At 41.8% G+C, this 13595-nt stretch overlaps 1 protein-coding gene across 1 annotated transcript; it reads right to left on the bottom strand.

The window, feature by feature from the left end:
• Window positions 1–609: 609 nt before the first annotated feature.
• Window positions 610–1775, bottom strand: LOC127297565 (pollen allergen Lol p 1-like). The gene has a single exon (XM_051327888.2). The coding sequence runs from the start codon at window positions 1725–1727 to the stop codon at window positions 936–938; it is 792 nt and encodes a 263-aa protein (XP_051183848.1). The 5' UTR covers window positions 1728–1775; the 3' UTR covers window positions 610–935.
• Between the last annotated feature and the right edge of the window lie 11820 nt (window positions 1776–13595).

Below are 13595 nucleotides of genomic sequence, written 5' to 3'. Positions count from 1 at the left end.
GACCGGCCTAGTTAGGTTTAGTTATTTTGCAATAGTTTATATTTGTATCAACCATGGTTCAAACTATATATTAGTTTGTGGAAAACCATGTTCCAAATTATGTCTTCGTGTAAACCACGTTCTCAATTATGTATTAGTTTGTGGAATGTTTCTTCTCTTTATTGAAATAAAAATGTAAACAAATAAAAAATAATAATGTTTGGGGTGGCGTTTGGGGGACGCAGCTGGGGAGCGATGTTCCCGAAACGCGGCACGAATAAAACGCGTCCGCAAACGCTCGAATCCGGTGCCATTTGAGAATGCGACTCGAGATGCTCTTAAGTGCCACATCCGCAAGCTGCTCCACTGTACAAAACCAGCGTAAACCAGCGCGAGAAAGGCGCGCCTAACCTAGTCTAGCTCCAGAAGACGCAGTGGAATGCCACTGTTTTCTATCAAATAATATAGTTGATGAACGAATTATATTACTTCCTCTATTCATAAAACGATATTAGAAATTTATCTAAATTTGGATATATCTATACACCAAAAGAGTGTCTAGGTATATCAAAATTTAGATAAATTGGTGACATCTTTTTATGAATAGAGATAGTATATAACATGAAGAACTTGTTTAATGTGTAAAAAAATCATTATAATGTTTTCAGAATCATGAACAGTATTAGGTACATGAATAAGACTGTAGAGAGTGGGGCGGGAGGGCTGTCCAAATTTGATTAGCTGCCTCCTACTTACACCTCTGACCTCTCACACCTCACAAGGTGTCAGACCTCAAAACTATTGTTCAGGTACCTCTTCTCTCCATACGGCATGAATGAATATACTCATTCATGAGGAGGTTGTATGTCTCACCGCCTCGTATATATGTGCGGCTAGATTATTGAGATCTTGAGTCAAAATTAAGCTGATTGGACGAAGATCACTTCACTTCCTGCTCACTTGGCCGAGTAGGAGGTGTCGGCCTTCCAGCCCTCAGGGATGACATCCTCGAATTCGGATTTGGTGCCGCCCTCGGTGGTGTAGCGGACGGTGAATGGGCCGGTCAGCTTATCGGGGGTGTCGATCCTCCAGACTGCTCCCCACGACTCCTTAAGCTCGGTCCACTTGTCCTTGCCCTTCTCCTTTATGTCCACCGCCACCACGTCACCGTCGCCGTCGACGTACTTCACCAGAATAGCGAGGTAGTTGGGGTTGGAAGCCTTCTCGACGTGGAATGTCGGCTTGGTGTCGTCCGGGTACTTGCACTTGACCCGCCTGAACTGGAGCTCCAGCTCGCCGGCGCTGCGGAGCTTCTGCTCCTCGCCCTTCTTCGCCATGGACCCGAACGCGTGGCCCGAGAGGTCGAAATGGTAGGGTGCGATGGGCTCCTCGTTGTCGTCGGTGATTGTGACGGTGACAGCCTCGCCGGAGCAGGACTCGGGCTTGGTGCACTTGATCTCGAAGCAGGAGCCGCAGCCACGGCCGTCCTTGAAGATGGGGGTGTTGCCGCAGCCGGTCATGCCGTTGAACGGCGCCTTGTCGACATTCTTGTACCCGCACGCGCCGCCGTTGTCCTTGGGACCGGCGCCGGTCGGCTTGCCATACCAGGTGCTCTTCGCGTCCAGCCACTTGTCGCCGTACTCGGCCGTGATGTTGGGGCCCGGTGGTACCTTCGCGATGCCATGCGCGCTGCCCAGGAACACGGCGAACAGCGCCACCACCAGGAGCACCGACGAGGAGGACGCCATCTTGTCTTGAATTTGTTGGTTGCTGCTTAATGCTGCTGTGCTGTGATGCGTACGAGGGGTGGTATTTAAGGGCGGAAGCGGGCGACCTAATAGGGGAACGTCCGGCGATGTCGGTGCTGTAGGCGGCTGGCCGTGACCAGGATAGCTTGTCCGTCCATGCATACACGGCTAGCCATCATCGTCGGAGGTGCATGTTCTTGGTCCGCCGTCCGGCGATGTCGAAGTGAACCGCTAGTTTCTGGATCATAGCTAGCTATAAATAGACGTGCATAGGATGCACGTACGATACAGTACGTTTCTCCTGGACATTAAAACGTCAGCAAAAACACCTAGACTGAACTAAGTACTTCCTCTATTTATAAAAGGATGTATCAATTTTGTGAAAGTATATATGAATCTAGACATATTTTAGTGTGTAGATACATATAAATTTAGTCACAGTTAGGATATCTTTTTTATGGAGAATCAATGTGTGGTTGAATTGTTAGAAAAGCAGCGGCGCCCCCGGCAACCAGACTTCAAACTCTGCGTCGACAGCGAGGTACCTGTGATCTGTAATGTGTTTGTATTGCTAAGAGTCTACGTGTGTACTATGTTTTAAAACAAAAAAAACATACTTTTATAGATAGAGAAAGTTGTAGTACGTATTTATTTTGTTGACGTTGCTCACTCTGAAATTATACGACGGCCGTACACTTTGCTCACTCTGTCAGTCTGTTGTTTCAACAGAATACAGTTGATCAGTGTCGACACCAAAATCCAGTAGAGATTACGCAGACAAAAGTAAAACATATACAGGAGGGAGGTAATAATATAAAGTACTTTCATTTGATTGCTAATGGCAAATATAGGAAGAAAAAGATTTTCCAACTAGAGCAAGAAGAAGGTACAATTGTTGGTGATGACAATTTAAAAGTGTACATTACCGAATATTACAAGAAACTTTTCGAACCACCTGAGCATAATTACTTTCAAATGATATAAAATCGTATTAATGACATCCTACAGCTGTCTAAGGAGGAGAATGTTCTCCTAACAGCAAATTTCACTGAGGAGGAAGTTTTTCAAGCCATTACCCAAATGAAACATAACAAATCACCGGGGGCGGATGGCTTTCCTGCGGAGTTTTATCAAAAAAAATGGGATGTTATTAAAGAGGACCTGATGGCCATGTTCGGCCACTTTCAGGCCGGGAAGCTTCCTCTGTTCAAATTAAACTTCGGGATTATAACATTGCTACCAAAAAAAAAGAGAACGCGATACAAATTCAGAAATATAGGCCTATATGTTTGCTTAATGTCAGTTTCAAGATTTTTACCGAAGTCTCTACTAACCGTGTGTCGGTAGTGGCGCACACAGTTGTCAAACCTACGCAGACGGCTTTTATGCCTGGGAGACACATTTTGGAAGGAGTTGTAGTGTTGCTTGAGAGGATTCAGGAATTACACCGTAAAAAGATGGATGGAGTGCTCTTTAAAATTGATTTCGAGAAGGCATATGCTAAGGTGAAATGACCTTTCCTTCAACAAGTATTGCGGATGAAGGGATTTGATCCTATTTGGTGTGATCGGGTCAAAAAAATTGTACAGGGGGGAGTGTCAGGATAAAGGTTAATGATGATATTGGTCATAATTTCCAAACTAAGAAGGGACTGAGGCAAGGGGGTCCGTTATCTTCCATTTTATTCAATATTGTAGCTAACATGTTAACTATTTTAATTGCACGGGCAAAAGAAGCTGGACAGGTTGGTAGTTTAATTCCCCATTTGGTGGAGGGGGGTGTGTCGGTGTTGCAGTACGCGGATGATACTATTATATTTATGGAGAATGACTTAGTTCACTATTATATTCTGATACTCATTATGTGCATATTTGAGCAGTTATCGGGTTTCAAAATAAATTTTCATAAGAGTGAACTATTTTATTTAGGCAAAGCATCGAAGATGGAACACCAATATAAAGATATTTTTGGGTGTGCATCCTGATCTTTGCCTCTAAAGTATCTTGGTATTCCGATTCACCATATAATGCTCCGTAATTCTGAATGGAACCCGGTGGAAAATCGTTTTGCGGCAAAGTTAGGATGTTGGCGGGGTAAAATGTTATCTTATGGTGATCGTCTCATCCTGATCAACTCCGTTCTTACTAGCTTACCAATGCTATCGTTTCTAGAGATTCCTGAAGGAGTGAGGAAGAGACTTGATTTCTATAGATCGTGATTTTTTTGGCAATCTGATGAACAAAAAAAGCTCATTGGAATATCATTTGTAGACCGAAGGATCAAGGGGTTCTAGGTATTGAAGTCCTTGAATTGAAAAATAAATGCTTGTTAAGAAAATGGCTTTTCAAGTTATTATCTGAAGAAGAAGTTTGGCAACAATTGTTGCATAACAAGTATATTAAGAATAAGACTTTGTCTCAAATGGAAAAGAAACCGAGTGATTCTCCTTTTTGGAAGGGATTAATACGGGTGAAAGATGATTTTTTAAGAGAGGTATATTTAAAATAGTAAATGGGTCGATGGTTAGGTTTTGGGAGGATGTCTGGCTCGGAGAAATGTCGTTAGCTCAACAATATCCGTCTCTTTATAATATTGTCCAACGAAAGAATGTGCTGGTTTCTACGGTTTTGGATCAATCTCCTATTAATATTTGTTTTAGGAGATACCTTGATGAACATAAGTGGAGTTTGTGGTTACACTTATGTGAACGCCTAATGTCGGTACAGTTGACTCATGAAAATGACAAGTTTGTTTGGAAACTAACAGATTCAGGTTTATTTTCAGTTAAATCTATGTATCTTGATCTTATGAATGGACATACTAGATTTCTGAGAAAATATCTTTGGAAGATTAAAATATCCCTTAAGATAAAGATTTTTATTTGGTTTCTTAGTAATAAGGTGTTACTTACTAAGGATAATTTAATTAAGAGAAATTGGACAGGTTGTCAAAAATGTTGTTTTTGTGATAATAATGAGACGATTGATCACCTCTTCCTTTCTTGTCCGTTTGCAAAATTGATTTGGAGAATGGTATTTTTTGCTTATAACATTCCTCCTCCAATAAATATCACTAATATATTTGGTAATTGGTTGAATGGAGTGAATAAGAAAGATAAAGATCATATTCGTATTGGTATTTCTGCAATTTGTTGGTCCATATGGACTAGTAGAAATGACTTTGTGTTTAATAAACAAAAGGGAACCAATTTTTTGTAGGTTATTCTTTCTGTGGTGCATTGGATACAGCTATGGGCGTACCTTCTCCCGGAGGACCAGCGAGATATTATGGATATTGGATGCAACCGAATTTTAGCGGTCACACGGGGTTGCTATTTTCAGGCTACTGGATGGCGGCACATTAAAAGAATTGAAGATTGAAGATGGATAGATCTTGTTTTCTTTTCATCTTTGTTTGGCTGGATATTGTCACAGCTTTAGATACTATTTGATTGTAACAAGGGTACTTGTTTGAACCTATCTATCTATTATATACTAAAAGCAAAATACGGATGTCTAAAATAGAGACACAAGGTTAATCCACATCATTATCCTAATTATGTTGATGGTTAGAGTCTAATAGTTACGTAATTGTTTGACACATTCGACTATGTACCGATTATAAAACAAGTTACCGCACCATAAGAATTGACCGGTCATCTCCAAAAAAAAAAATTGACCGGTTGAAGTTGTTGTTTAAATCTGCCGTGTTCTCCTAGGGCTCTAGGCCTCTTGCTGTGTGCGTTTAAAAAAGGTGGCCAAACTGCTTGGATGCCATGCACACACGTAAGTTCTCTCATGTTTCATCCAGGTTTCTAAATGCAGTATGCGAGCTTGTAAGAAAATTAGGGTTGCGGGAGCTATTCGGCCTACCCTCTATTCCTCTGCCTTATCGGTGGTGCCGCTCACAATGCATATTGAGGCTAGAGGGTGGGACCTTTATATAGACTCCAAATTCCAGATATTACAATCTGTTTCCAGTTAGAACTCGTGACATGTTAAACCAACCACTATCATTAACAGCCAGTTACCGAGCCTAATACTGTTAATCAATTAGGTCCCAAACACGCACTTGTGAGTCGTGCGCCGAGTTTGAATTCATATTCAAACTCGCAGGCTTTAACAATCTATAGAGCCAATCCTATAGACAACCTGGCATTCCACTCTATAATGTTCCCGGGTATAATTCCAGCATATTCTTATACACTGTGTTCCAATATAGATGTACCGGCTTCCTTAAGTATATTTCCTTAAGTACAATTCCACATCAATTGTTCCCTGTTGTTTCCATGAATATACTTCTACATTGAGGTTTTGATTCCGGGAGTATAACAATGTAGTTAACATGTAAAATATTAAAGCCATAAATTCCTACATCTCCCACTTGGCTGAAAATATTTTATCCAGCAAGATGAATTCCCATGCTATTAACATGGTAAACAAATTCCCTCAATGCATTCATGTTGCATATAAACTCTGTGTCTTTTGGAGTCATATTATCACAAAGTAACAGGTAATGATGCACATTCCACGACCATATATAGTTATATAATATAATTCCTTAGCTACATGCCTTCCTTTGATGCTTTAACATTATCAAAGTTTTCATCATTTATAATGAAAGAACATTCAAATCTTATTTTCTTTCTTCACCATAAATACCTACAACAACAAATATTAAAACATAACATAAAAATAATATTACCTTGTATGGAGATTGTCTTGCCAAATAATAACATCAATATATCCATGTAATGTAGGTAGTGACAATCAGCCAATGATAAATAATCCATGATTTCTTGAAATTACGCCATAAGAATTTCCTTTTATTCTAGGATCCTTTCAGGATTCACCTTCCACTTGCTAACAATCCCAACAAGTGTGAGTTAACATGCTAATCAAAATAGCAATAGTTCCAGCAGCATGGCTAAGATTAGGTCGCACGAATAATGTCCCATAATAACTATGGGATACCAATTATTCTTCCTTTTTCCTCGAGAGTTCAAACTTAATTCCTCACAGAGTATCATTCCCTTTATCAAAGGTACTTGACAGGTTTCAAATTTCCATAGAAAAAATAATTCAAAACATTCTCTATGTATTGCCACTCCCACAATAATGGAAGATTCAGCATACCTTTCGTACGAAAGTTAGAACCAAACCAAGCTTTCACTTCCATCAATGTGATATTTATAACAAATGAGAACATTGTTATCACATATAGTAATAACAAAAATAATTCACACTAACCTTTGTATATGATCATCTACCATCATTCAGAAAACCATATGACCTGAAATACCATTGATGTGAACCTTGTTCCAAGAACATGTAATAATAATATATTTAGCTAGCAAACCCTATCTTTCTTCCCACTTTCTCTAAATTCCAGAGAAGCAAAAATATTCCATAGGAGAAAAGAGTTTCCACAAAGTATAAATATTTCGTTTCTGTGAAGCATTTAGCAACCGGCCTAGAATTATGGTTTCCACTAAGCATGTTGCATTAAAAAAATTCTTGTAAATAAGTTCATTTAGAACCTATATGCATGTTGTTTGGTTCGATAAAAATTTCCCAAACTTCTATTCTTCCTCATAGAGTTTATTCCTTCCTGCAATGCTTCCACCTATAGTTGACATTAGTAACAACTTTAAGTCATTTATATGAGTCTACTTGTTCCTCTAAAACTTAGAGTGCGCCTCCCTCAAAGAACATACAACAAAAGCCAAGATATGATAGACCATGTTAATTCCTCCCACTTTTCTAACCATGTTAGTGTTGGGAGTTTAACATGTGTTTTCCTTTGGGTATATAATATAATCCACACAAGATTCCATGCGGTATGGTTGCTAGTAATTCCAACCTTGATAAAAGGTAGTGTATTCCTACTTTTCACCATGTTTTATAGACCAAAAGTGGTACCACTGCATCACCAGATTCACCAAAAAATAACAAGAATAATAGTTGTGATTTTGTAGTAATATAGCATATCATATCGATAATGTCAAAACATAAAGAAAAATACTTTCCAGCCACTAAATATTACCCGTGACCGTGAGAGATGATGAAATGTTGAACAAGGGAAGAGCAAGGTGTTATATTCCTCCAGTCAACCATGGAGTATACACATAATACAATGGTGAATAATTCCATGCTCACATATAGATATCCATTAATTACTGAAGTGTACTTCCCCCACCAATCAGTTCACAAACCTTTGAATCCTTTGATGAACTGATTTTCCACTTCAGTATGAGATATTCGTAATAAAACAATAAAGGCCTTCCGACTTGTATGTAAATCATATGAATAACCATATCAAGTGCAATCATGAACGAATGAAATAAAATAAAGTGTTTGACCTTTAGTGGGAGAATCCAGAAATACCATAAAACCATGATGACAAAGTCGTTTATAATCCTCCCACTAAAGTTTAGAATTCCAGAATTAATATGTCACTAATTCTGTTCCTTGATATGGGACCAAGACGTATGATACAATAATTGAACTTCTAGTGGGAGTGTGAAAACAAAATACCTCAAATGTCGCAATTAAAGAATAGAATCCATAACTGATAGTCCTCCCACTTAAGTATATAATTCCACAATGAATTAGTCACTTAATGTTTTCCTTGTTTGCAACCAAGCCGTAAATATCTTCAATAATAAATTTCCAAGCATGTGTCTTAGTAATAGAAGCCGATAGATAACAATAAGTAAAATTCCTTCCCATTGTAGTTGAATGTCGTGTCCGTTAAGTAACATATTTATTCCCTTTTACATGGAGTGTTCACCATTTTACTCCAAAGATAAGTGATGTCTCGGTAAGAAAAATATCTCATAAACTTTTCCAGATTACGCATAATTTCCGCGTAATTTGTTCACTCTCATAATCAACCATTGATTTCAATATGTGAGTTCTTCTATTTATCCAGCCCAAACATATCTGAGTATAAATTTCCTTTTCCACAACTGTGGCAGCTTCATCGGGCGTTATCGAGTCAGATTGCCAGCTTGGCGAAGAGAAACCGAAAGAAGAAATAATAATCCAGATCAAGACTTCAGGTATGCAAAATAATTCCCTGTTGGTTTCCCGAAATTTCCGTGAAGTTACAAAAGGCTAGACCAGATTACATCAGCCTTCCCTGTACATGTGCACAGGTGAAACGGTAAAGCCATGCGCCTGATTTGTAGTTTTCCTCCATGACTTTGTAAGAAAAATAAAATCCAGCCACGAGCTCCTTTTCCTATGTTCTCGCTGAAAACACAGTAATTCCTTTGCAGGACGAATAGCAAACAGTTCCTTCTCCTTAAAATTGGAGAAAAAAAAATGCAAGCAGCCGCGAGGAGCATCTGCGCGGAGTGGTCAGCGGGTGATCTTTGTTTGCCTCCCAATCGTTTCAAAATTCCAATATGGTCCGCCATATTCAGATGAAAAATTTCCTTGATTTCATTATCAGCGTCCATCAGCAATAATAATCAACAAGAGGAAGAAAATGGTGTAGATTCGCACGGCCAGGTGGATGGTGAAGACGTGAACTCCATAGTATTCCGGCAAATATGCAGAGCACTACAATAATGCTGATTTCTGCAACAAGTTTCAGAGCACACCGAATTCGGTGTATGTCAGAGTTGAAGAAAACAATCTCTTCCAAAACGTTAATTATAATACTTCTAACAGGCAATTCCTCAGAAGTGGGACTGAAAATTCCTGTTGCAATTTACAGAAAAATAAATCAAGGATTCGAAATTCTTATCTGTCAACTCAAGTGCCCGATAACAGCTTGTGCAGCTTCAGCAATTTGGGCAGCTTCCGTGCAGCTGCAGGATTTTGCGAGCAGGTCGTGGCTCGCGGCGGTTTCGCCCTTTTTCTGCCCCAAGGTGCGACGGGTTCCGCGGACTCGTTCAGCTCGTCGAGTTCGTCACGTAGTAGGTGAACTCAATCGAGAACCGACGGGTCCAGCAGGTCGTTGATTCCGCGATAGGCCAAGGACGCGGCCGAATCGCGTGTGTCCGGGACTCCCGTGAGGCGCGAACGTGGTCGAAGAAGTGGTAGGTCGACGAAGATCCCGACGTGAGAGCAACTTGGCGCATATAGAATCCGAGAGATTCTCCAGCCGATCTAGCGAACATGACAGAGTTGCAGCAGAATTTTCTTTTGACGGCGGAGTGCGCAGGCAGCGCAGCGGACACCGGAGGCGAGCGGACGCCCAGCTTGAAGCGGCAGACTAAGCAGCGGAATTGGTTGGCGACGGAAGAATTCTGCCCGGGGATTGATCTCGGCGTCGGCGGTGACGGTCGCCAATCTGGACTTCCCCGTGACCTAGCGATAGGAACGAGCCTACACTTACGGACGTGCCGGCCTTACGGAAACCATACGGACAAACGTGTAGCTGGTTGATTGGTTCAGTTTTGATTCAGTGCTGAAAAATCGGGCCACGTTCTCATCCTTTCTCCTGCTGCTGTGAGTCCGTAAAATCTTTCCGTATGCGTTGTCCGTAGGTGTAGCATTGCTCGGAACGAACGAGCCTACACTTACGGACGTGCCGGCTGGAGCCACGAAAGCGCGGTTATGCTGGCGTGAAGAGAACCAGGTAGGATAGTGCAGAGTTTCCGGCATGCAGCAGCGGATTACGCCCGCGTTGAACCTTCGGCGGCTCTGATACCAATGTAAGAAAATTAGGGTTGCGGGAGCTATTCGGCCTACCCTCTATTCCTCTGCCTTATCGGTGGTGCCGCTCACAATGCATATTGAGGCTAGAGGGTGGGACCTTTATATAGACTCCAAATTCCAGATATTACAATCTGTTTCCAGTTAGGACTCGTGACATGTTAAACCAACCACTATCATTAACAGCCAGTTACCGAGCCTAATACTGTTAATCAATTAGGTCCCAAACACGCATGTGTGAGTCGTGCGCCGAGTTTGAATTCATATTCAAACTCGCAGGCTTTAACAATCTATAGAGCCAATCCTATAGACAACCTGGCATTCCACTCTATAATGTTCCCGGGTATAATTCCAGCATATTCTTATACACTGTGTTCCAATATAGATGTACCGGCTTCCTTAAGTATATTTCCTTAAGTACAATTCCACATCAATTGTTCCCTGTTGTTTCCATGAATATACTTCTACATTGAGGTTTTGATTCCGGGAGTATAACAATGTAGTTAACATGTAAAATATTAAAGCCATAAATTCCTACAGAGCTTGCATCCTAAGTGTGGCTTCTTCTTTCAAACTTTCATCTCTAACCAAGATTTATTGTTACTTTTTTTTGTTTTCTCAGGATTTAAGTATAGTTTATTATCTATTATCTATCTATTATATCTAAAGGAAAACCTAAATCTGAATTATATGGCTACGATTAAACAAGAGATTAGTAGTTACGTACATAACTACTAAAGTGGTTTGACACGTTCCATATTGGAGGTACCTATTAAAGTATAAAGAAAATTTCTTACAAGATAAGACGTGGGAAACAAAAGAGAAACATACACTACCTAGCTATAATACTATACTTATTCGTGAACAGCTTCGATTTTTTACAGAATTTTGGGTTTGTTTTGGGCCTATGCCGTTGGCGTACACGTGTAATGTTGTGCATCTTTCTGTTCCGTGTGTATTTGTGGGGGTACTTAGCTCTGCCTATCTATTTTAACTCCCCTGGTTCGTCATGTGGTGGTTATTCCTGGGTGTGTCTAGCCTATTTTCTCGGTCAAAGCAGTAGAAAAGAATCGGGAACCTCCACCGCTTCGACCTGCAAAACAAAATAGACTGCGCTTCCTCAGGAGGGTGAGTTGGACGCCGGCGCGTCACCGCTAGCCGCACGCACCCACCCCATGGCTGCTCGCGGCCCGCCGCCACTGGCCGCTCGCGCGCGCCGCCGGCGCGCGTGGCCGCACCGCCCGCGAGCGGTTCCCCACCGCGCGCCACCGCTCGCCGGGCGGGCGTCACGGACGGCGCGCGAGCCCACAGCTGCTTCCAATTCGGCCTCCTCCACATCTTTTACCTCGCCCCGGCTTGATCCGCGCCGACAGGCCGACGCCACCATGGAGAGGACGGACAGGAGGAGGCGACGGCCTCCAGCTGCTCCAACGCCCCTAGCTCCTCCGACGGCCTCTCACCTCCCGCGGATCCCCTCCTCCAAGCGCTTCAAGCCGCTTCCCCGCTCGCGGCCACCGCCCCACTGCTCACCGCCCCGCGATTGTCGCGGATCCCGGCTCCTGGGCCTGTGATGTGCAGAATGACAGGTCTGACAGCAAGGTCACCTGCGTGCCTCCCCTACGGCCGTGCCACCGTGCGCCGCCGTGTGGGAGCTGATCGAGCGCCCGTCCCCGCCGCCGCTGCGCGAGCGGATGGTCCACTTTTCAGTGGAGTCCCTGGGCGGGCACGCTGCCGTGTGGGAGCAAGGTCCACTTCGTGGGCGCGCTCCCAGTTTGGTGTGCATGTACTTCCTCCTCCACTCTATGCCTCTCCCGTCTCGCCTCCCCTCTCTGTTTCTGTCAATTTTCACGCAGCAATGACGCTGCAGGGGTGTAGAGTAATTAGTGCCCCTTCTCGAACATAGCTACCTTGGTCTTGGACATCAGATTTCCATTGTGTTGCAGCGAACCCCTGGCCTTGGTGCATCGTGATGGAGTTCTATGTCACTACAGACAATGGGGTTCGTGGAGCAGCCACGCTTGGTTGATGATTTTCTAGGATGAGGAGGCATGCAAGGTCTCCGTGGTATCCATCTAGGGTCCACATGGAGAGCAGGGATTCACGATGATACAACGGTGTAGGAGCACTGGAGGCAACAAGAATAATAGATTTGAGAGGTTTCATGGAGTGTTGCTCTGCTCCAATTTTTAACAGTTTGGTTCAACTACAATTTTTTTAATTGTATTTACTCTAAATTAAATAGGTAATGATCCATTTTCCTTAGAAGAAAATTGCAGGAGCATATAATTAGTATAGAAACTATAACTTCCTCTATAGTTAGACAAGACTGTAACTAATATCTGTCTCATGTAGCTTTATTATGTGTATGTATGAAAGCCTAGAACAATATACCAACTTCTATAAAATAATAGTTTTGGAAAATAAAGATATATATACAACAGTAAATGTATAATTTAATACGCGCTTCTTCAATTCTAGCTAAAATTTGCATAATTCTACAAAATAGATCTACTGAAGTGATGTAAGCCATTTTAGAAATAATAAAACCATTACTTGATGCAGTTGTTCTCTTGTTTCTACGTATCTCATATCAACCAGTTGAATCTGTGTTTTCCCATTGATTGATGATCTATTATATTACACTGAGTTTTCAAAAAAAAATCTAGATGGTATGTACTCATGTTTGTGTTTGCATCCATTCTTTTCGATCTCTTGCTGTTGGAGTTCTGTAAGATGGTACATTAATGCCAAGAAAGTTATGTTAGAGTGGTTAGTGGTGAATTCATATAAGAGTGGTTAGTGATGTATCAAGATAGCATAAAAGCCATACATTAATCGGTCAGCTGCCAAGAACTCTTAGGATCTCCCAGGCTTCAGTAGCCTAAGATCGTAGATCACTAGAAAGAGTAGAAATTCAATGCTATTATATCTTGGCCATTCCAATTTCATTCTACTGATTGTACTAGGTACCTAGGCCATGTTAGAGACCACCAAAGAGCTGCCACGTGACCTGTATCTTCTGCAATCTTCTGGTTGAGGTAAAAATGCCCTAATGCTCACACTTCAGAAACATTGTTTCCATGTGTGATCTTTAGTACATATTAGAGGAAGGTGGAAACAGGGTGCTCAAAATAAATCTGTTTATTTCTATATCTCTCTCTTTGCATGTGATTTCCCTTTGCAGCCCATTCACTTTTTG

The sequence above is a fragment of the Lolium perenne genome, chromosome 4, assembly GCF_019359855.2.
Source record: "Lolium perenne isolate Kyuss_39 chromosome 4, Kyuss_2.0, whole genome shotgun sequence".
In the NCBI taxonomy this organism is placed as follows: Eukaryota; Viridiplantae; Streptophyta; class Magnoliopsida; order Poales; family Poaceae; genus Lolium; species Lolium perenne.
Note: the sequence above shows the minus strand (reverse complement) of the source record. Positions and strands in the feature narration are given on the sequence as shown.